Genomic DNA, 26763 nt, shown 5'->3' with positions numbered 1-26763 from the left:
GTTCAAAGGGGAAGCAAATGTTTAGCTTTGGTAAAAACTGTCATAAAATTTTCCAACATGTTTAAACTATTTACACTCCTACCAACAATGTCTAAAAGTTCCAGCTGTTCTACCTCATTCCCAACAGTTGGTATTGTCAATCTTTTTAATTTTAGCCACTCTGCTAGGCATGTAGGGGCATCCTGGTATGGCTTTCAATTTGCATTTCTCTGATTAAGAATGAGATTGAACACATTTTTATACATTTGTTGGCCATTTGGGCATTTTCTTTGGTGAAGTGTCTGTTCAAGATTTTTGTCCATTTTTAAAAAGTTTATCTGACTTTTTCTTACTGCTCTATAGAAGCTCACTATCCTGGTTATGAATCTTTTATCAGAAATGCATATATATATACATATATTTGCAAATATTTTCACCCAAACTGTGACTTGACTTTCTCTCTCTTAAAGGGGGACTTTGATAAATAGAAGTCCATAATTTTTATGAAGTCTAATTTATCATTTTTTTCTTTTACAGTTAGAGATTTTTATATACTGTTTAAGAAATCTCTGTCTATCCTAAGGTCAGGATCCCTGTTTTTTTTTCTAAAAGAGTTATTGTTTACCATTCACACTTGAATCTTTCATTCATTTTCAAATCAATTTTTGGACATGGCGTCAAGGTTCATTTATTTTCCCATAAAGATAGTCAACAGACGCAGGACTATACTGATAAGATTATCTTTTCCCCACTAGATTGCAATAGCATCTTGGTGATAAATCAGATGACCACATTATGCATGAATCTGTTTCTGAACTCTGTTCTGTTTCATTGGTCTATTTTATCCTCGGAAAAATAATACCATCTTAATTACTGAAACTTTATAGTGATCTTGAGCTAGGAAGCATTTTATTTGTTTTAGAATTTCATGAGCTGTTCTGGTACGAGATGTCCATGCCAAGACATTTAACAATTTCAAATCTTTCCTGTCAATATATATGTGTCTTGAAGAAAAAAATATTTAATCAGTATAAGTGGACAAATGAATATTTTTCACCACACAAGACCTGCATTATCTCTTATGTTACCTGCAAGAACCTGGTCAACTCCAGAATGAAAACATCTTACCTGGGTCAGGTAGATGGTATCTTTGAATGCACGCAGGGGATCTGTATTTTGAGGGAGTCTGAAATGAAGCTCAGCCTGATGAAGCATTTCATCGTTACCGTTTGCATGATGTTGTCGATGAACTGAAAATTGGCTTGTGTAAGACCAGTCCTCTTTAGATGAGACCTTTTGGGTAAAAAATAAGAATTGCAATTTGAGAAAATAGCAACAAAATGAGTTTTCCATTCATTCTTGAAAAATTGGAAATCACTCCACATACTATAAAAGATCTCAAGGTTTATTCTTTGGCTCTAATTTCATAAATGTTTCAACCATATATTTGTTATTGGTGGAAGATTAGCCTTGAGCAAAACTGAAGCACAAAATAAGATTTGGTACCTAAACCTTATCCAAACCCAGAAAATTACATTTTGGTATTTCTCTCTAAAGTTTTATCATATCAGCATGTATTCCTGTTTCTTCTTTTCCAGCACTCATTATATGTACTTCTAAATGCCATTTTATCTGTTTGGTTAAATAAGCTGTCACCACGCGCAGCCCCCGGACCAACTGAGAGAATTGGATCGGAAACCCCCAGGCCGCGGAGAACGGTGACCCCATGACTCCCGGGGAACGTGCACTCTCTCGGGCGGGCCGCTGCCGCTGGCGCCCTCCCGCCACGCTTGTGGCCCAGGGCCGACTAGGAAATTTGGACGGGCTCTTTCCCTGGCTGCGGCGACCAGCAACCCTCCCTGCGTTCGGACACCTCCTGCGTTCGGACCCCGGGCGGGCTCAAGCCGCTTCGGCTAGCGAACCCCCAGGACGGCGAGAGTTTTCCAAAGTTTAAGGTCCCACAGCACCTTTTACTGGTGGGACCCGCAGACAAACGTGTGCCACGAGCGCCACCTACTGGGCAGGATAAGAAAAACAGAACCCAGAGATTTCACAGAAAAATATTACAACCTTGCTGGGTCCAACACCAAGAGAAATCTGAATAAATGCCCAGACGCCAGCAGCAGAAGATAACTGTCCACGCTCAAAAGATTGAGAATATGGCTCAGTCAAAGGAACAAACCAATAGCTCAAATGAGACACAAGAGCTGAGACAACTAATGCTGAATATACGAACAGAAATGGAAAACCTCTTCAAAAATGAAATCGATAAATTGAGGGAGGACATGAAGAGGACATGGGCTGAACATAAAGAAGAAATAGAAAAACTGAAAAAACAAATCGCAGAACTTATGGAAGTGAAGGATAAAGTAGCAAACATAGAAAAAATAATGGATAGCTACAATGATAGATTTAAAGAGACAGAAGATAGAATTAGTGATTTGGAGGATGGAACATCTGAATTCCAAAAAGAAACAGAAACTATAGGGAAAAGAATGGAAAAATTTGAACAGGGTATCAGGGAACTCAAGGACAATATGAACCGCACAAATATACGTGTTGTGGGTGTCCCAGAAGGAGAAGAGAAGGGAAAAGGAGGAGAAAAACTAATGGAAGAAATTATCACTGAAAATTTCCCAACTCTTATGAAAGACCTAAAATTACAGATCCAAGAAGTGCAGCGCACCCCAAAGAGATTAGACCCAAATAGGCGTTCTCCAAGACACTTACTAGTTAGAATGTCAGAGGTCAAAGAGAAAGAGAAGATCTTGAAAGCAGCAAGAGAAAAACAATCCATTACATACAAGGGAAACCCAATAAGACTTTGTGTAGATTTCTCAGCAGAAACCATGGAAGCTAGAAGACAGTGGGATGATATATTTAAAATACTAAAAGAGAAAAACTGCCAACCAAGACTCCTATATCCAGCAAAATTATCCTTCAAAAATGAGGGAGAAATTAAAACATTCTCAGACAAAAAGTCACTGAAAGAATTTGTGACCAAGAGCCCAGCTCTGCAAGAAATACTAAAGGGAGCACTAGAGTCAGATACAAAAAGACAGAAGAGAGAGATATGGAAAAGAGTGTAGAAAGAAGGAAAATCAGATATGATATATATAATACAAAAGGCAAAATGTTAGAGGAAAATATTATCCAAACAGTAATAACACTAAATGTCAATGGACTGAATTCCCCAATCAAAAGACATAGATTGGCAGAATGGATTAAAAAACAGGATCCTTCGATATGCTGTCTACAGGAAACACATCTTAGACCCAAAGATAAACATAGGTTGAAAGTGAAAGGTTGGGAAAAGATATTTCATGCAAATAACAACCAGAAAAGAGCAGGAGTGGCTATACTAATATCCAACAAATTAGACTTCAAATGTAAAACAGTTAAAAGAGACAAAGAAGGACACTATATACTAATAAAAGGAACAATTAAACAAGAAGACATAACAATCATAAATATTTACGCACCGAATCAGAATGCCCCAAAATACGTGAGGAATATACTGCAAACACTGAAAAGGGAAATAGACTCATATACCATAATAGTTGGAGACTTCAACTCACCACTCTCATCAAGGGACAGAACATCTAGACAGAGGATCAACAAAGAAATAGAGAATCTGAATATTACTATAAATGAACTAGACTTAATAGACATTTATAGGACATTACATCCCACAACAGCAGGATACACCTTTTTCAAGTGCTCATGGATCATTCTCAAAGATAGACCATATGCTGGGTCACAAAGCAAGTCTCAACAAATTTAAAAAGATTGAAATCTTACACAACACTTTCTCGGACCATAAAGGAATGATGTTGGAAATCAATCATAGGCAGAGTGCCAGAAAATTCACAAATACGTGGAGGCTCAACAACACACTCCTAAACAGCGACTGGGTCAAGAAGAAATTGCAAGAGAAATTAGCAAATACCTCGAGGCGAATGAAAATGAAAACACAACATATCAAAACTTATGGGACGCAGCAAAGGCAGTGCTAAGAGGGAAATTTATTGCTCTAAATGCCTATATCAGAAAAGAAGAAAAGGCAAAAATTCAGGAATTAACTATCCATTTGGAAGAACTGGAGAAAGAACAGCAAGCTAACCCCAAAGCAAGCAAAAGGAAAGAAATAACAAAGATTAGAGCACAAATAAATGAAATTGAAAACATGAAAACAATAGAGAAAATCAATAAGGCCAGAAGTTGGTTCTATGAGAAAATCAATAAGATTGATGGGCCCTTAGCAAGATTGACAAAAAGAAGAAGAGAGAGGATGCAAATAAATAAGATCAGAAATGAAGAGAGGACATAATTACTGACCTCACAGAAATAAAGGAGGTAATAACAGGATACTATGAACAACTTTACGCTAATAAATACAACAATTTAGAGGAAATGGATGGGTTCCTGGAAAGACATGAACAACCAACTTTGACTCAAGAAGACATAGATGACCTCAACAAACCAATCACAAGTAAAGAAATTGAATTAGTCATTCAAAAGCTTCCTAAAAAGAAAAGTCCAGGACCAGATGGCTTCACATGTGAATTCTATCAAATGTTCCAGAAAGAATTAGTACCAATTCTCTTCAAACTCTTCAAAAAATCGAAGTGGAGGGAAAAACCTAATTCATTCTATGAAGCCAACATCACCCTCATACCAAAACCAGGCAAAGATATTACAAAAAAAGAAAACTACAGACCAATCTCTCTAATGAATACAGATGCAAAAATCCTCAATAAAATTCTAGCAAATCGTATCCAACAACACATTAAAAGAATTATACATCATGACCAAGTAGGATTCATCCCAGGTATGCAAGGATGGTTCAACATAAGAAAATCAATTAATGTAATACACCATATCAACAAATCAAAGCAGAAAAATCACATGATCATCTCAATTGATGCAGAGAAGGCATTCGACAAGATTCAACATCCTTTCCTGTTGAAAACACTTCAAAAGATAGGAATACAAGGGAACTTCCTTAAAATGATAGAGGGAATATATGAAAAACCCACAGCTAATATCATCCTCAATGGGGAAAAATTGAAAACTTTCCCCCTAAGATCAGGAACAAGACAAGGATGTCCACTATCACCACTATTATTCAACATTGTGTTGGAGGTTCTAGCCAGAGCAATTAGACAAGAAAAAGAAATACAAGGCATCAAAATTGGAAAGGAAGAAGTAAAACTATCACTGTTTGCAGACGATATGATACTATACGTCGAAAACCGGAAAAATCCACAACAAAACTACTAGAGCTAATAAATGAGTACAGCAAAGTAGCAGGTTACAAGATCAACATTCAAAAATCTGTAGCATTTCTATACACTAGTAATGAACAAGCTGAGGGGGAAATCAAGAAACGAATCCCATTTACAATTGCAACTAAAAGAATAAAATACCTAGGAATAAATTTAACTAAAGAGACAAAAACCTATATAAAGAAAACTACAAAAAACTGCTAAAAGAAATCACAGAAGACCTAAATAGATGGAAGGGCATACCGTGTTCATGGATTGGAAGACTAAATATAGTTAAGATGTCAATCCTACCTAAATTGATTTACAGATTCAATGCAATACCAATCAAAATCCCAACAACTTATTTTCAGAAATAGAAAAACCAATAAGCAAATTTATCTGGAAGGGCAGGGTGCCCCGAATTGCTAAAAACATCTTGAGGAAAAAAACGAAGCTGGAGGTCTCGCGCTGCCTGACTTTAAGGCATATTATGAAGCCACAGTGGTCAAAACAGCATGGTATTGGCATAAAGATAGATATATCGACCAATGGAATCGAATAGAGTGCTCAGATATAGACCCTCTCATCTATGGACATTTGATCTTTGATAAGGCAGTCAAGCCAACTCACCTGGGACAGAGCAGTCTCTTCAATAAATGGTGCCTAGAGAACTGGATATCCATATGCAAAAGAATGAAAGAAGACCCATCTCTCACACCCTATACAAAAGTTAACTCAAAATGGATCAAAGATCTAAACATTAGGTCTAAGACCATAAAACAGTTAGAGGAAAATGTTGGGAGATATCTTATGGATCTTACAACTGGAGGCGGTTTTATGGACCTTAAACCTAAAGCAAGAGCACTGAAGAAGGAAATAAATAAATGGGAACTCCTCAAAATTAAACACTTTTGTGCATCAAAGAACTTCATCAAGAAAGTAGAAAGAGCCTTCACAATGGGAGACAATATTTGGAAATGATATATCAGATAAAGGTCTAGTATCCAGAATTTATAAAGAGATTGTTCATCTCAACAACAAAAAGACAGCCAACCCAATTACAAAATGGGAAAAAGACTTGAACAGACACCTCTCAGAAGAGGAAATACGGATGGCCAAGAGGCACATGAAGAGATGCTCAATGTCCCTGGCCATTAGAGAAATGCAAATCAAAACCACAATGAGATATCATCTCACACCCACCAGAATGGCCATTATCAACAAAACAGAAAATGACAAGTGCTGGAGAGGATGCGGAGAAAGAGGCACACTTATCCACTGTTGGTGGGAATGTCAAAGGGTGCAACCACTGTGGAAGGCAGTTTGGCGGTTCCTCAAAAAGCTGAATATAGAACTGCCATACGACCCAGCAATACCATTGCTAGGTATCTACTCAAAGGACTTAAGGGCAAAGACACAAACGAACATTTGCACACCAATGTTTATAGCAGCATTATTTACAATTGCAAAGAGATGGAAACAGCCAAAATCTCCATCAACAGAAGAGTGGCTAAACAAACTGTGGTATATACATACGATGGAATATTATGCAGCTTTAAGACAAGATAAACTTATGAACCATGTAATAACATGGATGGACCTAGAGAATATTATGCTGAGTGAATCCAGCCAAAAACTAAAGGACAAATACTGTATGGTCCCACTGATGTGAACGGACATTCGAGAATAAACTTGAAATATGTCATTGGTAACAGAGTTCAGCAGGAGTTAGAAACAGGGTAAGACAATGGGTAATTGAAGCTGAAGGGATACAGACTGTGCAACAGGACTAGATACAAAAACTCAAAAATGGACAGCACAATAATACCTAATTGTAAAGTAATCATGTTAAGACACTGAATGAAGCTGCATCTGAGCTATAGGTTTTTGTTTTGTTTTGTTTTGTTTTGTTTTGATTTTACTATTATTACTTTTATTTTTTTCTCTATATTAACATTCTATATCTTTTTCGGTTATGTTGCTAGTTCTTCTAAACCAATGCAAATGTACTAAGAAATGATGATCATGCATCTATGTGATGATGTTAAGAATTAATGATTGCATGTAGAATGGTATGATCTCTAAATGTTGGGTTAATTTCTTTTTTTCCATTAATTAAAAAAAAAAAAAAGAGAAGGGATAAACTGAAAATGGACTGGAATCAATGTACTGTCAAAACTGTCACAGTTCTTTATCAAAAACAAAGTACCACTATTAAGACAGTAAACGCTTTAGAGCTTGCTCATCTGTTTCTCAGAATATAACATAATTGATACATAGATGCTCAGTTTGGCTATAAAGACACATGCCAAACAATAATAGATATTCCTCTCCCCCAAAAATCTCTTTTTTTAAAAAAGCCCAGCACAACAGATAAAAGAGGGCTCTCTTTTATCTCTTTGAGAATGTAATATCAGCTTAAGATTAAAAAAAAAAATACAAAATACATGTTGGGATTGTACTTTTTACAGGAAAATAAAAACAATAATTCTGGCTTCTTAATACATTCTTAATATTAAGAAAGGTATAAGAAGATAATTGTTGACTACACGTGAAAATATCCAAAGTTTCAAGGTAAGTGTGCTGATTTGAAAGGATATACGTCCCCTAGAAAAGCCGTGTTTTAATCTAAATCCCATTTCATAAAGGCAGAATAATCCCTATTCAATACTGTATGTTTGAAACTGTGATCAGATCATCTCCCTGGAGATGTGATATAATCGAGAGTGGTTGTTAAACTGGATTAGGTGACGACATGTCTCCACCCATTTGGGTGGGTCTTGATAAGTTTCTGGTGTCCTATAAAAGCAGAAACATTTTGGAGAAAAAAAAAAGAGATTCAGAGAGAGCAGAGTAGAATGACATAATAGCCACGAGAAGCAGAGTCCACCAGCCAGTAACCTTTGGAGATGAAGAAGAAAAATACCTCCCGGGGAGGTTCATAAAACAGGAAGCCTGGAGAAGCTAGCAGATGACGCCGTTTCCCCATGTGCCCTTCCAGATGAGAGAGAAACCTTGAATTCCATCGGCCTTCTTGAACCAAGGTATCTTTCCCTGGATGCCTTAGATTGGACATTTCTATAGACTTGTTTTAACTGGGACATTTTCTCAGCCTCAGAACTAGTAACTTATTAAATTACCCTTTTTAAAAGCCATTCTGTTTCTGGTGTATTGCATTCTGGCAGCTAGCAAACTAGAACAGTAAGTCACAGAAACATAACCACAACCTCCCCAAAACTGAAAATGTTTACAAAGTATGACCTTTAATTTTCAGCAATTATGCAAAGACCAGGCCAATCACCTCAAAAGAAAAAAGTAATTCTTTAGGAATTTATTTTTTACAAAATGTAGGAGACGTGCATTAGCCAGATTTTGTATGGATATTTTCCAAATTATGTCTCCAAACTATCATCACTAGGATCATTTAGATAACACTAATTACTACTATCATTTATTTAAAACAGAAACTTTAGTATTTACGATCAACTTGTACACATTTAAAATATATTCTTCGTTTCTTTCTACACTTCTCCCTTTTTAAGTCTGAAAACACTCCTGTGCTTGTCCCAACCCTCTGACTAGTAATAATTTGAATCTATCCCATGATCGGTAAACCTGATTTTCCATTAGGTAGGAAGCTTTCTACCTTCTTATAAGTACAGTTTAGAAATCTTTTAGATTTCAGCTGTAATGATGTTACCAGAAGGAAATGGAAACTGTCACGCACTGTCCTAAGTGCTTTCAGAATAGTGACTCATTTAATCTTCCTATCAGCCCTATGGGCAGATGTGATTATCACCTGCATTCTCCAGGCGAGGAAACCTGTATTTCAGAAAGGTTAAATAACTTGTTCAAGATTCAAAGCTAGTTAGTGCAGCTTAGCTCAAGACTCCAGTTATTAAACCTAGATATTTCTGAAGAAGACAAAACTTTCATGCCAATCATAAGGATAGAATATGCTATATTCATAGCAACAATAGCTTACATTTTATGGGCTCACAATGTGTCATCAATTGTGCTGTGTTTTAATATTAAGTAACTAATCTTTACACACATGCACAGGTATACATGTCTGATGTATTTCCTATTATTAGCATCATTTTCCAGATGAGGAAACTGAAATTCAAAAATTAAACAATTTGACCAACATTATGCAGCTAGTGAGTGGCAGTTCCAGTATTCAAATCAAGATCCATTTGATTGTAAAACCCAAGCTTTTAATCATTGTGCAATATTAATAATTATTTATTGAAAACATAATGTTATGAAAAATAATGTGCCCTAAATTACAAAGAGATATTTTAGTAGATTTACTGAATACCCAAAAAAGGCTTTAAATAAAAGGCCTAAAGTTTTATTTAAATTTATTCTTTTCTGGTTTCTTTTATTTCCCTAGTTGCCCATTCAAATTCTTAACCGAACTGACTAGCTTGAAAAGAGGTAATAACTAAATCAAGAGGTAACAGATGGTTCATAATGAGCAGAACTTTTCTTCATTTTTCTCTATTTTAAAATGTAGTGTTTAGCTTCTTTGAACATCATCAGGTGATTCACAGCTATTTTTAGGAGATGAATAGAAATGTTTATGAACTTAAGAAAAAGATTTACCAACTTCTAACATCCAGCTTTTTGGAGTACGATATAAGGAAAGGTATCAGCTCTAGAGTCAGACAATAAGTTTGAATCCAGGTATGTTACTTACTCCTTGGGAGACACTCATAGACCTCCCACCCTCCAGTTTTCACCAAGGCCTCAAAGTGCAGGAGTTAGATTATTTTAAAATGAAGAATGGATCCCTGGTACAAAGTATCTGCTCAGTAAATAATTTTTCCTTCTTTCATTCCTTCCTTCTCATTTTCAGCACTTGTTCCCATGTGAGTCAAGTCATGTGATACTGAACTTCAGCCCCCTTCATTTAAAAACAAAACCATACCTAAAAAATCAGCCTCCAATTTTAGAGTAATAAAAAAGGGAGGTATAACTAAGGTTTTGATTTTATTTGTTAAGTAAGAAAGACAATGGAACTTCCATCTGTAGAAGGCAAAATAGTTGTGTTTAGGTGGTGCAATTGAGGAAGATTTAGAAATTGTCTTAAGATATTTCTGTTACTTTAAGCAAGTGATGGAGGAGACAAAACCCTCATGAGCATTTCAATAGTTACAGAAAAATAATTTGACAATATCTAACACTCTTTCATGATATAAACAAACTAGGATTATCAGAATATACATCTATAAGAAAGCTACATCTAAACACCATATTAAATGGTGAAAGATGAATGCTTTCCTTCTGAGATCAGGAAATAAACCCAAATAGGCCTTCCCCAAGGCACATACTAATCAGCCTGTCAAATGTAGAATAGAAGCAGAAAATCCTGAAAGTGGCAAGAGGAAAACAATCTACTACATACAAGGGAAATCAAATAAGACTTAGTTCAGACTACTCAACTAGCATCCTGGAGTGAGAAGGCAGTAGTATGATATGTTTAAGATCCTGAAAGAGAAAGACTTCCAGCCAAGAAATCCATACCCAGACAAACTGTCCTTCAAAATTGAGGGAGAGATTAAAGTTTTCACAGACAAAGAAGTCCTGAAAGAATCTGTCTAAAAGAGACCAGTCCTACAAGAAATACTAAAAGGAGTTCTGAAGGCCAAACTCCTTCAGAGTTTAGGAGAGGGAGGCCTGGAGGAGGGCACAGAATTGAAGAGTATCACTAAGGGTAATTTAAAGAATACAAAGAGAAAGAAGGAAAAGAATATATAGATCTGACAAAATAAAAAAGATAAGATGGTGGAATCAAGAAACACCTTTTCAGTAATAACTTGAATGTTAACAGACTGAATTTACTAATTAAAAGATACAGATTGGCTGAATGGATTAAGAAACATAATTCAGCTATATGCTGCTTACAAGAGACTCATCTTAGACACAAGGACACAATCAGATTGAAAGTGAAAGGATGGAAAAAGATTTTCCATGCAAGTTGGAGCCAAATGAAAGCAAGAGTAGCTATACTAATATTGGACAAAATAAAGTTTAAATGTAAAGACATCATAAGAGACAAAGAAGGACATTATACACTAATTAAAGGGTCAAATTCACCAAGAAGATATAACAATCATAAATGTTTATGCTCCCAATCAAGGCGCTCCAAAATACACGAGACAGACATTGGCAAAACTGAAGGGAGTGATAGATGTTTCAACAATAATAATAGGAGACGTCAATACACCACTCTACTCTATAGATAGAACAACCAGACAGAACATCAACAAGGAGATAGAGAAGTTAAATAACTTGACAAATGAATTAGACCTAACAGACATACATAGGTCATTGCCCACCAAAGCACAAGGTTACACATTCTTCTCTAGTACTCATGGAACATTCTCCAGGATAGATCATATTCTGGGGCACAAAACAGGTCTTTATAAATTCAAAAATATTGAAATTATTCAAAGCACTTTCTCTGATCACAAATGGGATAAAGCTGGATATCAATAACCACCAAAGAAGGAGAACATTCACAAATATATGTAGTTAAATAACAAACCCTTAAACAACCAGTGGGTCAAAGAAGAAATTGCTAGAGAAATCAGTAGCTATCTGGATATGAACGAAAATGAGAAAACAACTTAGAATTTATGGGATGTGGCAAAGGCTGTACTGAGAGGAAAATATATTGCCCTAAATACCTATATTAAAACACAAGAAAGTGGGTGCATGGGTGGTTCAGTGGTAGAATAATTGTCTTCCATGCAGAAGGCCTGGGTTCGATTCCTGGACCATGCACCACCACCACCCCCCCAAAAAAAGAAATAGCAAAATTTGAGGACTTAACAGCATGATCAGAAGAACTTGAGAAAGAACAGCAAACTAACCCCCAAGCAAATAGGAGAAGGGAAATAACAAAGATTAAAGCACAGATAAGTAAATGGGAAAACAAAAAAAAAAGAACAAAAAGAATCAATAAAACCAAAAGTGGTTCTTTGAGAAATTCAATAACATTGATGGACCACTAGGAGACTGACAAAGAAAAAAAGAAAGAGGGTGCAAATAAACAAAATAAGAAATGAGAAGGGGTGTGTTACCACAGACCCTGAAGAAATAAAAAAAAAATCAAGAGTATACTATGAACAACTATAGCCAATAAACTAGACAACTTAAATGAAATGGACAAATTCCTGGTGACACACAAACAAACTACACTGATTCAGGATGAAATAGAAGATCTCAAATAACCAATCACAAGTAAAGAGATTCAATCAGTCATCAAAAATCTTCCTACAAAGAAAAGCCCAGGGCCAGATGGCTTCATAAGGGAATTTTATAAAACATTCCATAAAGAACTAACACCAATTCTGCTTAAACTTTTCCAAAAACTTGAAGAAAAAGGAACTCTACTTAACTCATTTTAATACCAAAACCAGGTAAAGATGATATAAGAAAGGAAAATACAGGCCAATCTCCCTACTAAGCACAGATGCAAAAATTCTCAATAAAATATTAGCAAATCGAATCAAACAGCACATTAAAACAATTATACACCATGACCAAGTGGGGTTTATACCAGGAATGCAAGGATGATTCAACACAAGAAAATCAATTAATGTAACAAAGCACATTAACAAATAGAAATGGAAAAATCACATGATCATCTCGATTGATGCTGAAAAAGCATTCGACAAAATTCAGCATCCTTTTCTGATAAAATCACTCCAAATGATAGGAATCAGGGCACTGCAATGGTGGCACAGCGGCAGAGTTCTCACCTGCCAAGCTGGAGACCTGGATTTGATTCCTGGTACGTACCCATGCAAAAAAAAAAAAAAAGAAAAGATAGGAATCAAAGGTAACTACCTCAATAAGATAAAGGGAATATATGAAAAACTGATAGCCAGCATTGTGCTCAATGGAGAGAGACTGAAAGCTTTCCCCCTGAGATCAGATACAAGACAAGTGTGCCCACTGTCACCACTATTATTCAACATTGTGCTAGAAGTTCTAGCTACAGCAATCAGGCAGGACAAAGAAATAAAAGGCATCCAAATTGGAAAGGAAGAAGTAAAACTCTCATTATCTGCAGATGATATGATACTATACTAGGAAGATCCTGAGAAATCTGCAGCAAAGCTACTTGAGCTGTTAAACAAATTCAGCAAGGTGGCGGGATATAAAATTAATGTGCAAAAATCATTTCTACACACAAGCAATGACCTAGCTGAGGAGTCAGTTAAGGAAAAAATTACAATCAAAATAGCAACAAAAAGAATCAAATACTTAGGAATGAACCTAACTAGGAATGTGAAGGACTTATACATAGAAAACTACATAACATTGCTAAAAGAAATCAAAGATCTAAATAGGTGGAAGGACATTCCCTGCTCATGGATAGAAAAGCTGAATATAGTTATGATGTCAGTTCTCCCCAAATTGACCTACAGATTCAACACAGTACCAATCAAAATTCCAACAACGTACTCTGAAGATTTGAAAAAGCTAGCTACTAAATTCATCTGGAAGGGAAAGAGACCTTAAATGGCTAGAAACATCTTAAAAAAAGAAGAATGAAGTGGGAGGATTAACACTCCCTGACTTTAAAACCTATTATTAAAAACACAGTTATCAAAACAGCTTGATACTGGCACAAAGAAAGAAGCACTGACCAATGGAATCGAATTGAGAGTGCAGAAATAGACCAAAATCTATGGTCAACTGATATTTGACAAGGTCCCCAAATCCTCTGAACTGGGACAAAATAGTCTTTTCAATAATTGAGCACTGAAGAACTGGATATCAATAGCCAAGAGAACAAAAGAGGACCCCTACCTTACATCCTACACAAAAATTAACTCAAAGTGGATCAAACACCTAAATATAAGAGCTAGCACCATATATAGTTTCTAGAAGAAAATGCAGGGAAACATATTCAAGACCTGGTAATAGGAGGTAGCTTCCTAAACTTTTCACCAAAGCACAAGCAACAAAAGGAAAAATAGATAAATGGGAAATCCTCAAAATCAAATGCTTCTGCACCTCAAAAGACTTTGTCAAAAAGGTGAAGAGGCAGCCAACTCAATGAGAGAAAATATTTGGAAACCACATATCGGACAAAGGTTTGATTTCCTGTATATAACAAAGAAATCATACAACTCAACAACAAAAGAACAAATAACCCAATTATAAAATGGGCTAGAGATGTGAATAGGCATTTTTCTGAAAAGCAAATACAGATGGCTCAAAAGCACATGAAGAAATGCTCATTTTTATTGGCTATAACGGAAATGCAGATCAAGACTACAATGAGATAACACCTCACACCTATAAGAATGGCTGTTGTTAAACAAACAGTAAACTATAAATGTTGGAGAGGATGTGGAGAAACTGCAACACTTATGAACTGTTGGTGGGAATTACAATGGTGCAACCACTATGGAAGACTGTTTGGCAGCTCCTTAAGAAACTAAATATCATTTATGTAGTGCTATTGCTGAGTGCCTATGACTCAGCAATAGCACTACTTGGTATATACCCAGAAGAGTTGAAAGCAGTGATACAAACAGATATTTGTACACCAATGTTCATAACAGCATTATCCACAATCGCCAAAAGATGGAAACAAACCAAATGCCCATCAACAGATGAGTGGGTCAACAAAATGTGATATATTCAAAGGATGGAAATATTATGCAGCAGTGTGTTAGTTAGATTCATTTGTCAACTTGGCCAGGTGAGCATACCTAATCTTGTTGCTGCGGACATAAGCCAACGGTACGTGAACCTCATCTGTTGCCAATTACATCTGCAGTCAGCTACGAGGCGTGTCTGCTGCAATGAGTGACGTTTGACTTAATTGGCTGGTGCTTAAATGAGAGAGCGCAATGTAGCACAGCAAAAGCAGCTCGGCATTCCTCATCTCAGCACTAGCAGCTCAGCCCAGGCCTTTGGAGATGCAGAAAGAAGTCACCCCGGGGAAAGTTGTTGGAACCCAGGGGCCTGGAGAGAAGACCAGCAGAGACCATCTTGTGCCTTCCACATAAGAAAGAACCTCAGTGGAAAGTTAGCTGCCTTTCCTCTGAAGAACCAACAAAATAAATCCCCTTTTATTAAAAGCCAATCCGTCTCTGGTGTGTTGCATTTCGGCAGCTAGCAAACTAGAACAAGCAGTAAGACGAAATAATTTCCTGAAGCACATGACAAGATGTATGAGCCTTGAGGACATAATGCTGAGTGAAATTAGCCAGACACAAAAGTATAGCTACTATATGATTTCACTTTTATGACCAGCATAAAGGTATAATCAGAGGCTTATAACACAGAAGACAGGGGACTTAGAGATACATAGAAGCTAGAGATGGGTGAAGCATTAGTTAATGAGGTTGAACTCCAATTTAAGGGGATAGGAGCAAAGGTGATTCTTTAGTGGGTCTAGAGGTAATACTACCATATCGAAGATGAACAAGATTGAAAGGAGTTGTATAGACCTACATGTTCCACTGATTCATACTTAGAAATACGAATTAGTTCTAGTAAGAATTACTTCAAAGATATGATTCTTGTATAAAGAGTGTTAAAGTCCAGGGTATGGGGGAAAACTGCTATTGTATGCTACGAGCTATGTTCAAAAGGAAACATTCAGCACTACCACAGCAACAGCAGAGGTAAATAACGGGGGTAGGGACAAGAGTTAAGAGGAGGTTTAAATTTCCTATTTGGTGAGGGTTTGTTTATTGGTTTTCTTTTTCTTGGGAACAATGAAACAATCTAAAATTGAGAATGTTCACGGACTGTGGATTTTGGGCCCTCTACATGATGCCTGGTGAAGGCAAGTGGCTGAAGGATGCACTGACAGAGAAGTAGATTGGTGAACAATGGCGTATACTTTTGAATGAAGGTTGTGCTGCTACAAAAAGGAACAAAGTCGTGAGGCATGCAACGATGTGAATGAGCCTGTGGGACATTTGGTAAAACAAAATGTCAGAAACAAAAGAACAAGAATGGTATGGCCCCCTTAGAAAATGCTTATAAGAAAACAGGGGCCTAAATCATAAGCTTTTAGAGCAGACACATTAAGTCCGGAGTAGTGATTATTATTTCTGGATTTTGAGAGGCTGTTTTATATATATTATCTAATATTTAGAGATAAGAATTCAGCTGAACAGGTTGGGGTTAAAGTAATTCAGAACATAGGGGTAAGGAAGACAGTGTCGATATTTTAGAACCACACATACTCTTTGAGATCAATGGAAGAAAGGTTTATTTGACCTGGAACTGAAATTTTCTGAAGTGCATAATCAAATTCAACCTACCGTATAGCTCATTGGAACAACTGAAACACAGGGAGCACAGAATAAGAGGGAGGTCCTTTAATCCTGTATACATTATTGCAATGCCTAGAAACATCCTACAGCATATTAACCAGATAATAAGTACTGGCAAAGTCCCCTGAGGAATGGTAGAAAGAGTATGGAACTATTAAACCATATCATCAGGGAAACCCCTGATACTGTATCAAACTTTAGGGACACCCAAATCAATAGGCCATGCCCTCAATCAGGAGGCTTACTCTTGTGAAGCTTATATAGGTAGCAGAGAAGCTTAGACTACCTATAGGCATACCTAAGAGTTTTCTGGAGGACCTCTTTCGTTGCTCAGATGTGGCCTCACTCTCTCTAAGCCAAACTCTGCAAGAGAAATCATTGGCCTCCCTGCTATGTGGGACATGACATCTAGGGGTGAAAGTCTCCCTGGCGGCGTGGGAGATGACTACCAGGGATGAATCCAGACCTGGCACCATGGGATCAACAATTACATCCTGACCAAAAGGGGGAAAAGAAGTGTAATTAATAAAGTATCAGTGGCAGAGAGAGTTCAAATAGAGTCAAGAGGCGACTTTGGAGTTTGCTCTTTTGCAAGCTTTGGGTAGACTTTGCTACCTATCATAACCTGCCAACCCCAACCAGGACCATTCCAGCGAATCCTAAAGAACACCTAGGGCAATATATAAGATTCCACATGGGCTCCAGGCACTAGAGTAACTTCCCAGAAACCTACAACCTTCAGATGGGTCCCTGCTCCAGATAAGTCCTGAAACCTAGCCCAGCCTCTCCAGAACATCAGACAGTTCCATCTCCCTACCCCATGTTAGTGACAGACCCTTCGAATATCAAAAATTTAGAATTGCCATAGCCCAAACAACACTACAGAGAGGTATGGAAAGATCAAAGTTGATGGTGGAGTTACACATAGAAGATAGGATTTAATAAATGAATATGATATCACTAAATTGATATCTCTTTTAGTCTCCAGTATTTTAGAGCAGCTGGAAGTAAAAATCCAAAATTGTGAAATTGCAACCCATGTCAGCAGCTAGAAGTAAAACTTTAAAATTGTGAAATTGTAACCCATGTCAAAGTCTGAAATATGTTCTATGACTAATTGTGGTGCTGTGCTTCGAAATTTATAGCTTTTTTGTATATATGTTATTTTTCACAAAAAAAAGTCGATTGTGATGATAAAAAAATATTTAAGACTCATAGCCTCATATATTCTGGAGCAGCTAGAAGGAAAAATATGAGAGGATTATATGGTAGCCCATGACAAACTCTGGGATCTGTCCTGTAACCACTTGTTGAAGAGAGCTTTGAAAACAATTGCTTTTTTATTTCTTTATTTTGTATATATGTTATACTATACAATAAGAAAAGTTTAAAAAATGCATAGGAATAAATTTAACAAAGAAAATAAGACTTGTACACTTAGAATTACAAAATACTTTTTTTAAGTTAAGAACATATCCCATGTTGATGGGTTGGAGCACTTAAAATTGTTAAGATGATGATATTCCCCCAATTGAACTACAGGTTCGATGTAATCTCTATCAAAATACCAGCTGATTTTGTTTCAGAAATGGGTAAACTGATACTAAAATTCATATGGAAATGTAAAGGACCTAGAATGACCAAAGAGTTTTGAAAAAAAGTTAATAGTATAAATACAAAACTGTCCTTTTATGAGTTGTAACAAATGTACCACACTACTGTAAGGTGTTAATAATAGGGTGGTATATAGTAACTCTGTATTTTATGCATTATTTTTCTGTAAACCAACAACTTTTCTAAAAAATAATAATAACAAAATTTAAGCTGGTGGACTCATACTTTCTAATTTCAAAGATTATTACAAAGCTACAGTAATCAAAATAGTATGCATTGGCATAAAGATTGACATAGAGATCAATGAAACAGATTTGAAAGTCTGGATATAAACCCTAACATTTAGGGTTCACTGATTTTCAACAAAGGGACTCAGAAAATTCAATGGAGAAAGAATAGTCTTTTCAACAAATGGTGATGGTACAACTAGATATCTACATACAAAAGAATGAATTTGGACCCCTACTTCAAACCATACATAAAAATTAACTCAAAATGTATCACAGACATAAACATAAGAGCTAAAACTATAAAACTCATGGAAGAAAACACAAGAGTAAATCTTTGTGATCCTGTGTTAGGCAATGATTTCACAGATGTGACCCCAAAAGCACAAGTAATAATAGAGATTGATAAGGTGCATTTCATCAAAATTTTAAAATGTTGTATTTTAAATGACACCATCAAGTACACAGGAAAAAACCCCCACAGATTTGGAGAAAAAAGTGCAAATCATATATCTGATAAAGAATTAATATCCAGAATATATTAAAAATCTCTTATAACTCAATATTAAAAAGACAAATAACGCAATTTAAAAATGGGCAGAGCTCTCTCTCTAAGCTGACTTGCCAGGTGAACTCACTGCCCTCCTCATTATGTAGAACATGATTCCCGAAGGTGTAAATTTTCCTGGTAACGTGGGACCTGACTCCTGGGGATGAGCTGGGACCTGGCATCAAGGAAATGAGAAAGCCTTCTTGACCAAAAGCAGGAAGAGAGAAATGAGACGAAATAAAGTCTAAGTGGCTGAGAGATTTCAAACAGAGTCGAGAGGTTATCCTGGAGGTTATTCTTATGCATTACACAGATATTTCTTTTTAGTTTATGGCATATTGGAGTGGCTAGAGGGAAATACCTGAAACTGTTGAACTGTGTTCCAGTAGCCTTGATTCTTGAAAATAATTGTATAACCATACAGCTTCTTTAAAATATTTTTATTATAAATAACAAATAAATATACAAACATTCTTAACATACAAACATTCTATACATGGTGTACAATCAATGACTCACCATATCATCACAAAGCTGTGTATTCATCATGATCATTTTTTTGAACATTTGCATCTCTGCAGCAAAAGGAAAAAAAAAACTCATACATGCTATACCCCTTACCCCTCCCTCTCATTGATCACTAGTATTTCAATCTACTCAATTTCTTTTAACCTTTATCCCCCTATTATTTGTTTATTTTTTATCCATATTTTTTACTCATCTGTCCATACCAAAGCTAAAAGGAGCATCAGACAAGGTTTTCACAATCACATAGTCACATTGCAAAAGCTAGATCATTATACAATCATCTTCAAGAAACATGGTTACTATACAGCTCTAGTACTTCCCTCTAGCCACTCTATGCACCATAAACTAAAAAGGGGATATCTATAGAATGTGTGAAAATAACTTCCAGGATAATCTCTTGACTCTGTTTGAAATCTCTCAGCCGCTGACACTTTATTTAGTCTCATTTCTCTCTTCCACCTTTTGGTCAAGGTTTTCTCAATCCTGTGATGCCTAGTTTCAGCTCATTCCAGGATTTCTGTTCCACCTCGCCAGGGAGGTTTACATCCCTGGGAGTCATGCCCCATGTAGAGGGGAGAGGGCAGTGAGTTTGCTTGCCATGTTGGTTTAGAAAGAGAGAGGCCACATCTGAGCAACAAAAGAGGTACTCTGGGGGTGATTCTTGGGCATAATTTTAAGTAAGCGTAGCCTATTCTTTGCAGGGCTGTTTCTTAGGGACAAACCCCCAAATTGAGGGCTCAGCCTATTGATTTGGCTGTCCCCACTGCTTGTGAGAATACAGGAATTCTCCAAATGGGGAAGTTGAATTTTTCCCCCTTTCTCCTCTTTACCCCAAGGGGACTGTGCTGGTTTGAAAGGATGTATGTACCCTTGAAAAGTCATGTTTTAATCAAAATTCCATTTCATAAAGGAAGAATAATCCCCATTCAATACTGTATGTTTGAATCTGTAATTAGATCATCTCCTTGGAGCTGTGTCCCAATCAAGAGTGGTTGTTAAACTGAATTAGGGGAGATGTGTCACCACCCATTTGGGTGGGTCTTGATTGGTTTACTGGAGTCCTATAAAAGAGGAAACATTTTGGAGAATGAGAGATTCGGAGAGAGCAGAGAAGAACAGCATAGCCACAAGAAGCAGAGAGTCCATGAGCCAGCGACCTTTGGAGATGAAGAGGGAAAACGCCTCCTGGGGAGCTTCATGAAAAAGGAAGCCAGGAGAGAAAGCTAGCAGATGATGCTGTGTTCACCATGTGCCCTTCCAGCTGAGAGAGAGAGAAGCCCTGACTATGTTTGCCATGTGCCTTCTCACTTGAGAAAGAAACCCTGAACTTCATTGGCCTTCTTGAACCAAGGCATCTTTCCCTAGATGCCTTAGATTGGACATTTTTTATAGATTTGCTTTAACTGGGACATTTTCTTGGCCTTAGAACTGTAAACTAGCAACTTATTAAATTCCCCTTTTTAAAAGCCATTCTGGTCTGGTATATTGCATTCCGACAACTAAAGCAAACTGGAACAGGGACTTTGCATATTTCTTTACTCACTGTTCAAATCACTCTGGGATTTGTCATGTCATCATACTAAGCTGGACAGACAAAAAAATCTCATGCCCTATTCAAGGTGTGTATAACTATACAGCTTTTACAATGTGATTCACTGTTCAAATCACTCTGGGATTTGTCATGGCATCATACTAAGCTGGACAGACAAAAAAATCTCATGCCCTATTCAAGGTGTGTATAACTATACAGCTTTTACAATGTGATTGTGAAAACCTTCTGTCTGATGCTCCTTTTATCCAGGGTATGTACAGATGAGGAAAAAAATAACGATAACAAGGATAAAAGATAAGTAAATAATAGGAGATAAAGGGTGAAAATTGGTTAGATTAAAATATTGTGGGTCAATGAGAGGGAGGAATAAGGGGTATGGGATATATGAGTTCTTTTTTTTTCTTGGTATATCTTTTTTCTAGAGTGAAGCAAATATTACACAAATGATCATTGTGAAAAATACACAACTATGTGATGATATTGTGAGCCGCTGATTATACAACATGGAAGTGTGGATACTTCTCAATAAAATTATTAAAAAAACAAAAAGCGTAGAGGACTTGAATAGTCATTTCTTCAAGAAGATAAACAGATAGCCATTAAACACAGGAAAAGATGCTCAATATCATTAACCATTAGGGAAACGAAAATCAAAACCTCAAGATACCAATGATATAGCTTTTGCAATGTAACTGTATGATTGTGAAAACCTTGTGTCTGATGTTCCTTTCATCTAGAGTATGGACAGATGAGTAAAAAATACGGATACAAAATAAACAAATAATAGGGGGAACAAATGTTAAAATAAATTGTGTAGATTGAAATACTAGAGCTCAATGAAAGGGAGTGGTAAGGGTTATAGAAAAAAATAGGGGGAATAAAGGTTAAAATATATTGGGTAGATGGAAATACTAGTGGTCAATGAGAGGGAGGCGTAAGGGGTATTGTATGTATGAGTTTTTTTTTTTTCTTTTTGTTTCTTTTTCTATAGTGATACAAAGCGGGTAGTAAGGGTTGTAGAAAAAAATAGGGAGAATAAAGGTTAAAATATATTGGGTAGATGGAAATACTAGTGGTCAATGAAAGCCAGGGTAAGGGGTATGGCATGTATGAGGTTTTTCTTTTTTCATTTTATTTCTTTTTCTGGAATGACCCAAATGTTCTAAGAAATGATCAGGTGATGAATATATAACTATGGGATGATATTGTGAGCCACTGGTTGTATACCAAGTATGGAATGTTTGTGTGTTGAGAATGCTTGTGTTTGTATGTTGTTTTGTCAATAAAAATATTAAGAAAATAAAACTCAAGCTACCACTTTATACCAGGTAGGATGACTAAAAAAAATAAAAAATAAAAAGGAAAATAAGTGTTGGTGAAGATGTGGAGAAACTGGAACCTTTACACATTTCTGGTGCAAATGGAAAACAGTGCAGCTACTATGGAAAACATGTAGGCAGTCCTTCAGAGTGTTAAACACAGAGTTATTACATGACTAAGCAACTCCACTCCCAGGCATCTACCCAAGAGGACTAAAGATATATGTTCACACAAAAACCTGTACACAGATGTTCATAGCAGAAATAGTCATAACAGCCCCAAAGTGGAAGTAGCCCAAATATCCATCAACTAATGAATGTATAAACAAAAAATGGTATATCTAATCAATGGAGTATTATTTAGCAATAAAAAGGAATTCAGTACTGTTACCTACTACAACATGGATGAACCTTGAAAACATACGCTAAACGAAAGAAGCCAGTCACAAAAGATCAAATATGTGTATGAGTCTATTTATATGACATGCCCCAAACAGGCAAATCCATAGAGACAAAAAGCAGGATAGTGGTTGTCTGGGTACAGGGCAAAGGAGTAGAAAGTGGCTGCTAATGGGTATAATGTTTCTTCTATAGGATAATGGGAATGTCCTAAAATTAAATTTTGGTTATGGTTTCACAAGTGTAAATAAGCTAAAAAAACACCAACTAATACTCTATAAAAGGGTGAGTTCTACAATGTGTGATTATATCTGAATGAAGCTATATAAAAAAAAGAACACCTACATAACTCTGACACTGAATCTTTAGATTCAGAGAAACAGAGACTAAAAATCCAAGCAGAAAATAAAATACATCAACATGAAAAAAAAAAAAAAGAAAAAGGAGACAGAGGAGCAGAAAGGAAAATAAACTATATAAGTAAAAGTTGTATTTATCTCATTTACCTCTCAGCATAAAAAATTATCCAGTTCTGTATATCTGTAACTGATAAAATAGGTGTAGAAAATTGAGCAAGTAACAAGTACAATTTTCCTGTGTGATAAGTCACCCTCAAGCACGATGGGCTCCCATTTAATTTAATAATACTAAGCAATACAGAAAAATTATCTCCAAAATGATGACTACAGAAATTTAGTTCCCCAAAGGCAGTTCTCTTCTACCATGTTCTTTCTAAACTTTCATTTATATAAGAGTAGATTTCATTTAACTTTCTGAACTACTATTGAGGAAGCAGCATATGCCCATGACCTACCATTCTGAATTGCTGGAAAATCAAATGACGGCTTACCTTTTCTAATGTACTGAAGGAAGGCCAGGACTGATACCCGTATTCAGATACAAATCGAGCTTTAGGGAAAACTTTCCAGTTCCAGCAATCACTGACATAGTCATAAAAATGAATGTCACCAAAATGCTTGTCATAAGGGTCGGCAGCCAGCCAACCTTCTGCAATGGATTCGGCCCCATTTGTAGGACTGGAGGTGACAAAAGGACGAGTCTTGTCTCCCTAAGTTCAGAAACAAAATGGTTTAAAGGGTGATATTTTCATCCAGGAAAGTTCATATCATTTACTTCTTTAAAAATATTATTAAAAATAATCCTGTAACCACTTTTTGAATAGTGCTTTGAGAACTATTGCTTTTTCATTTCTTTGCTTTGTATATATGTTATACCATACAATAAAAAAAGTTTAAATATATATATATATATATTGGGTGGGCTACTGAGCTATATGGCTCAGTGGCAGAGTTCTGGCCTGCCATGCCAGAAACCCAGGTTCAATTCCCAGTGCCTGCCCATGCAAATATATATATAATTATTATTATAAATACTACCAAGTCCCAGAAATACCAAGTAACTGATAGAAAAATAGTAGGACCATTTATCACCCCTGTTCAACTACAACCTATACCTCTTCATTCTTACCCAGTCCTTTATATCCTTTCATAATTAACATTTAGATCATTCCTTATAGTAGCTGTTTCTAATCTTTTTAATCACCTCTTGCCTCCCAACTTCATCCATCAAAGGTAGCAGTCTAGTACAGGACTTCTCAACTTCAGCACTATTGACATTTTGGGTTGGATAATTCTTTGGAGGTGATGATTGGGTCAAGGGAGGGAAGTTGAGGGGTAAAAACACCTCTGCTTGAAAACGACTGGTCTATTGATTTAAGAACAGAGGCCACTGAATCACATGAACCTGGGTTTAAATCCCAAATCAGAACCTTGCTGTCTTTGGATAGGTCTAGGCCTCAGTTCTCTTACCTGTAAAATAGGGATAAAAATAGTACCCTCTTAGGCCTATTGTGAATATTAAATGAGAAAACACAGTAGAAGGGATGGCTAAATTACAACCAAAATTCAGCTTCCCATAATACACAGCTGACCCTAAGAAGTAGCCGACTAGCTAAAATCAGTCAACATTTGTAGGTCTCCATCTGTTTGCATGGGGCCATATGCCTCATTCTTCTCGTCTCCCATTTGTAGGCAAAGGCCTAAGGGATAATTAGCCAGAAGACAGAGGGACCTGGTCTCTCAATGGAGAAGCACACTCTGTCAATCAGGAGTACCATTCTGTAGCATTAGTGAATAGGAAATGAACATTTATTGTGTTAAACCATGGAAATCCTGTGGTTTATGTGTTAAAGCAGCTAGTATATAAGTACCTAATATGGTACTTGCACATAGTAGAACTCAAAACGTTTTCATTACCATCACAATTATGAGCTCACTTTCTATTTCAGTGAGGAGATCCCTTCATTTAACAAATATCTATCAGGTTTTTATTGCGCGCCTGGCACGGTTCAGCACTGCGAAGAGAGGGATGAGCAAACAGCCATGATAAATGATGTTGCCATACATTCATATATCAAATCTTTTTTTGAGCATTGACTATGCACCAGGCATGCAGTTCTTTCTCTGTTTTGGAGGTTCAACAGGATCCAAGACAGACATGGAAACTCATCTCCTAAAAGGGTAAATGACAATCTAGCGGTTTTGCCAGACACTGAGCAAGTAATTTCAAGTGTGATGAATGTTTTCAAGGAAAATTACAGGATTCTTTGGGAACGTGAAACATATCACAGAAGGCCAATAAGGCTTCCTCAAAAAATAGACATTCAGAAAATACTCAACTAGATATCTTATGAATCTTACAACTGGAGGCGGTTTTATGTACCTTAAACCTAAAGCAAGAGCACTGAAGAAATAAATAAATAAATGGGAGCTCCTCAAAATTAAACACTTTTGTGCATCAAAGAACTTCATCAAGAAAGTAGAAAGACAGCCTACGCAATGGGAGATAATATTTGGAAATGACATATCAGATAAAGGTCTAGTATCCAGAATTTATAAAGAGATTGTTCAACTCAACAACAAAAAGACAGCCAACCCAATTACAAAATGGGAAAAAGACTTGAACAGACACCTACCAGAAGAGGAAATACGGATGGCCAAGAGGCACATGAAGAGATGCTCAATGTCCCTGGCCATTAGAGAAATGCAAATCAAAACCACAATGAGATATCATCTCACACCCACCAGAATGGCCATTATCAACAAAACAGAAAATGACAGGTGCTGGAGAGGATGCGGAGAAAGAGGCACACTTATCCACTGTTGGTGGGAATGTCAAATGGTACAACAACTGTGGAAGGCAGTTTGGCGGTTCCTCAAAAACCTGAATATAGAATTGCCATACGACCCAGCAATACCATTGCTAGGTATCTACTCAAAGGACTTAAGGGCAAAGACGCAAACGGACATTTGCACACCAATGTTTATAGCAGCGTATTTACAATTGCAAAGAGATGGAAATAGCCAAAATGTCCATCAACAGAAGAATGGCTAAACAAACTGTGGTATATACATACGATGGAATATTATGCAGCTTTAAGACAAGATAAACTTATGAAGCATGTAATAACATGGATGGACCTAGAGAATATTATGCTGAGTGAGTCCAGCCAAAAACTAAAGGACAAATACTGTATGGTCCCACTGATGTGAACGGACATTTGAGAATAAACTTGAAATATGTCATTGGTAACAGAGTCCAGCAGGAGTTAGAAACAGGGTAAGATAATGGGTAATTGAAGCTGAAGGGATACAGACTGTGCAACAGGACTAGATACAAAAACTCAAAAATGGACAGCACAATAATACCTAATTGTAAAGTAATCATGTTAAAACACTGAATGAAGCTGCATCTGAGCTATAGGGTTTTTTTTGTTTTTTTTACTATTATTACTACTTTTATTTCTTTTCTCTATATTAACATTTTATATCTTTTTCTGTTGTGTTGCTAGTTCCTCTAAACCGATGCAAATGTACTAAGAAACGATGATCATGCATCTATGTGATGATGTTAAGAATTACTGAGTGCATATGTAGAATGGTATGATTTCTAAATGTTGTGTTAATTTCTTTTTTTTTTTTCCGTTA

The 26763-nt window shown here is 36.4% G+C and overlaps 1 protein-coding gene across 1 annotated transcript in view; it reads right to left on the bottom strand.

The window, feature by feature from the left end:
* The window catches only part of MANBA (mannosidase beta), a 136050-nt gene that overhangs the window by 21964 nt on the left and 87323 nt on the right, over positions 1 to 26763 (bottom strand). The window contains exons 12-13 of the mRNA XM_077142671.1: positions 23607 to 23825; positions 1108 to 1272 (exon numbers count right to left, since the gene is read on the bottom strand). Of these exons, the coding sequence (XP_076998786.1) occupies positions 1108 to 1272; positions 23607 to 23825 (384 nt within the window). The remainder of the gene's footprint in view (positions 1 to 1107; positions 1273 to 23606; positions 23826 to 26763) is intronic.

This window comes from Tamandua tetradactyla, chromosome 24, assembly GCF_023851605.1.
Source record: "Tamandua tetradactyla isolate mTamTet1 chromosome 24, mTamTet1.pri, whole genome shotgun sequence".
Taxonomy (NCBI): domain Eukaryota; kingdom Metazoa; phylum Chordata; class Mammalia; order Pilosa; family Myrmecophagidae; genus Tamandua; species Tamandua tetradactyla.
The sequence above is the reverse complement of the archived record's forward strand: the minus strand, read 5'-3'. Positions and strand labels throughout refer to the sequence as shown.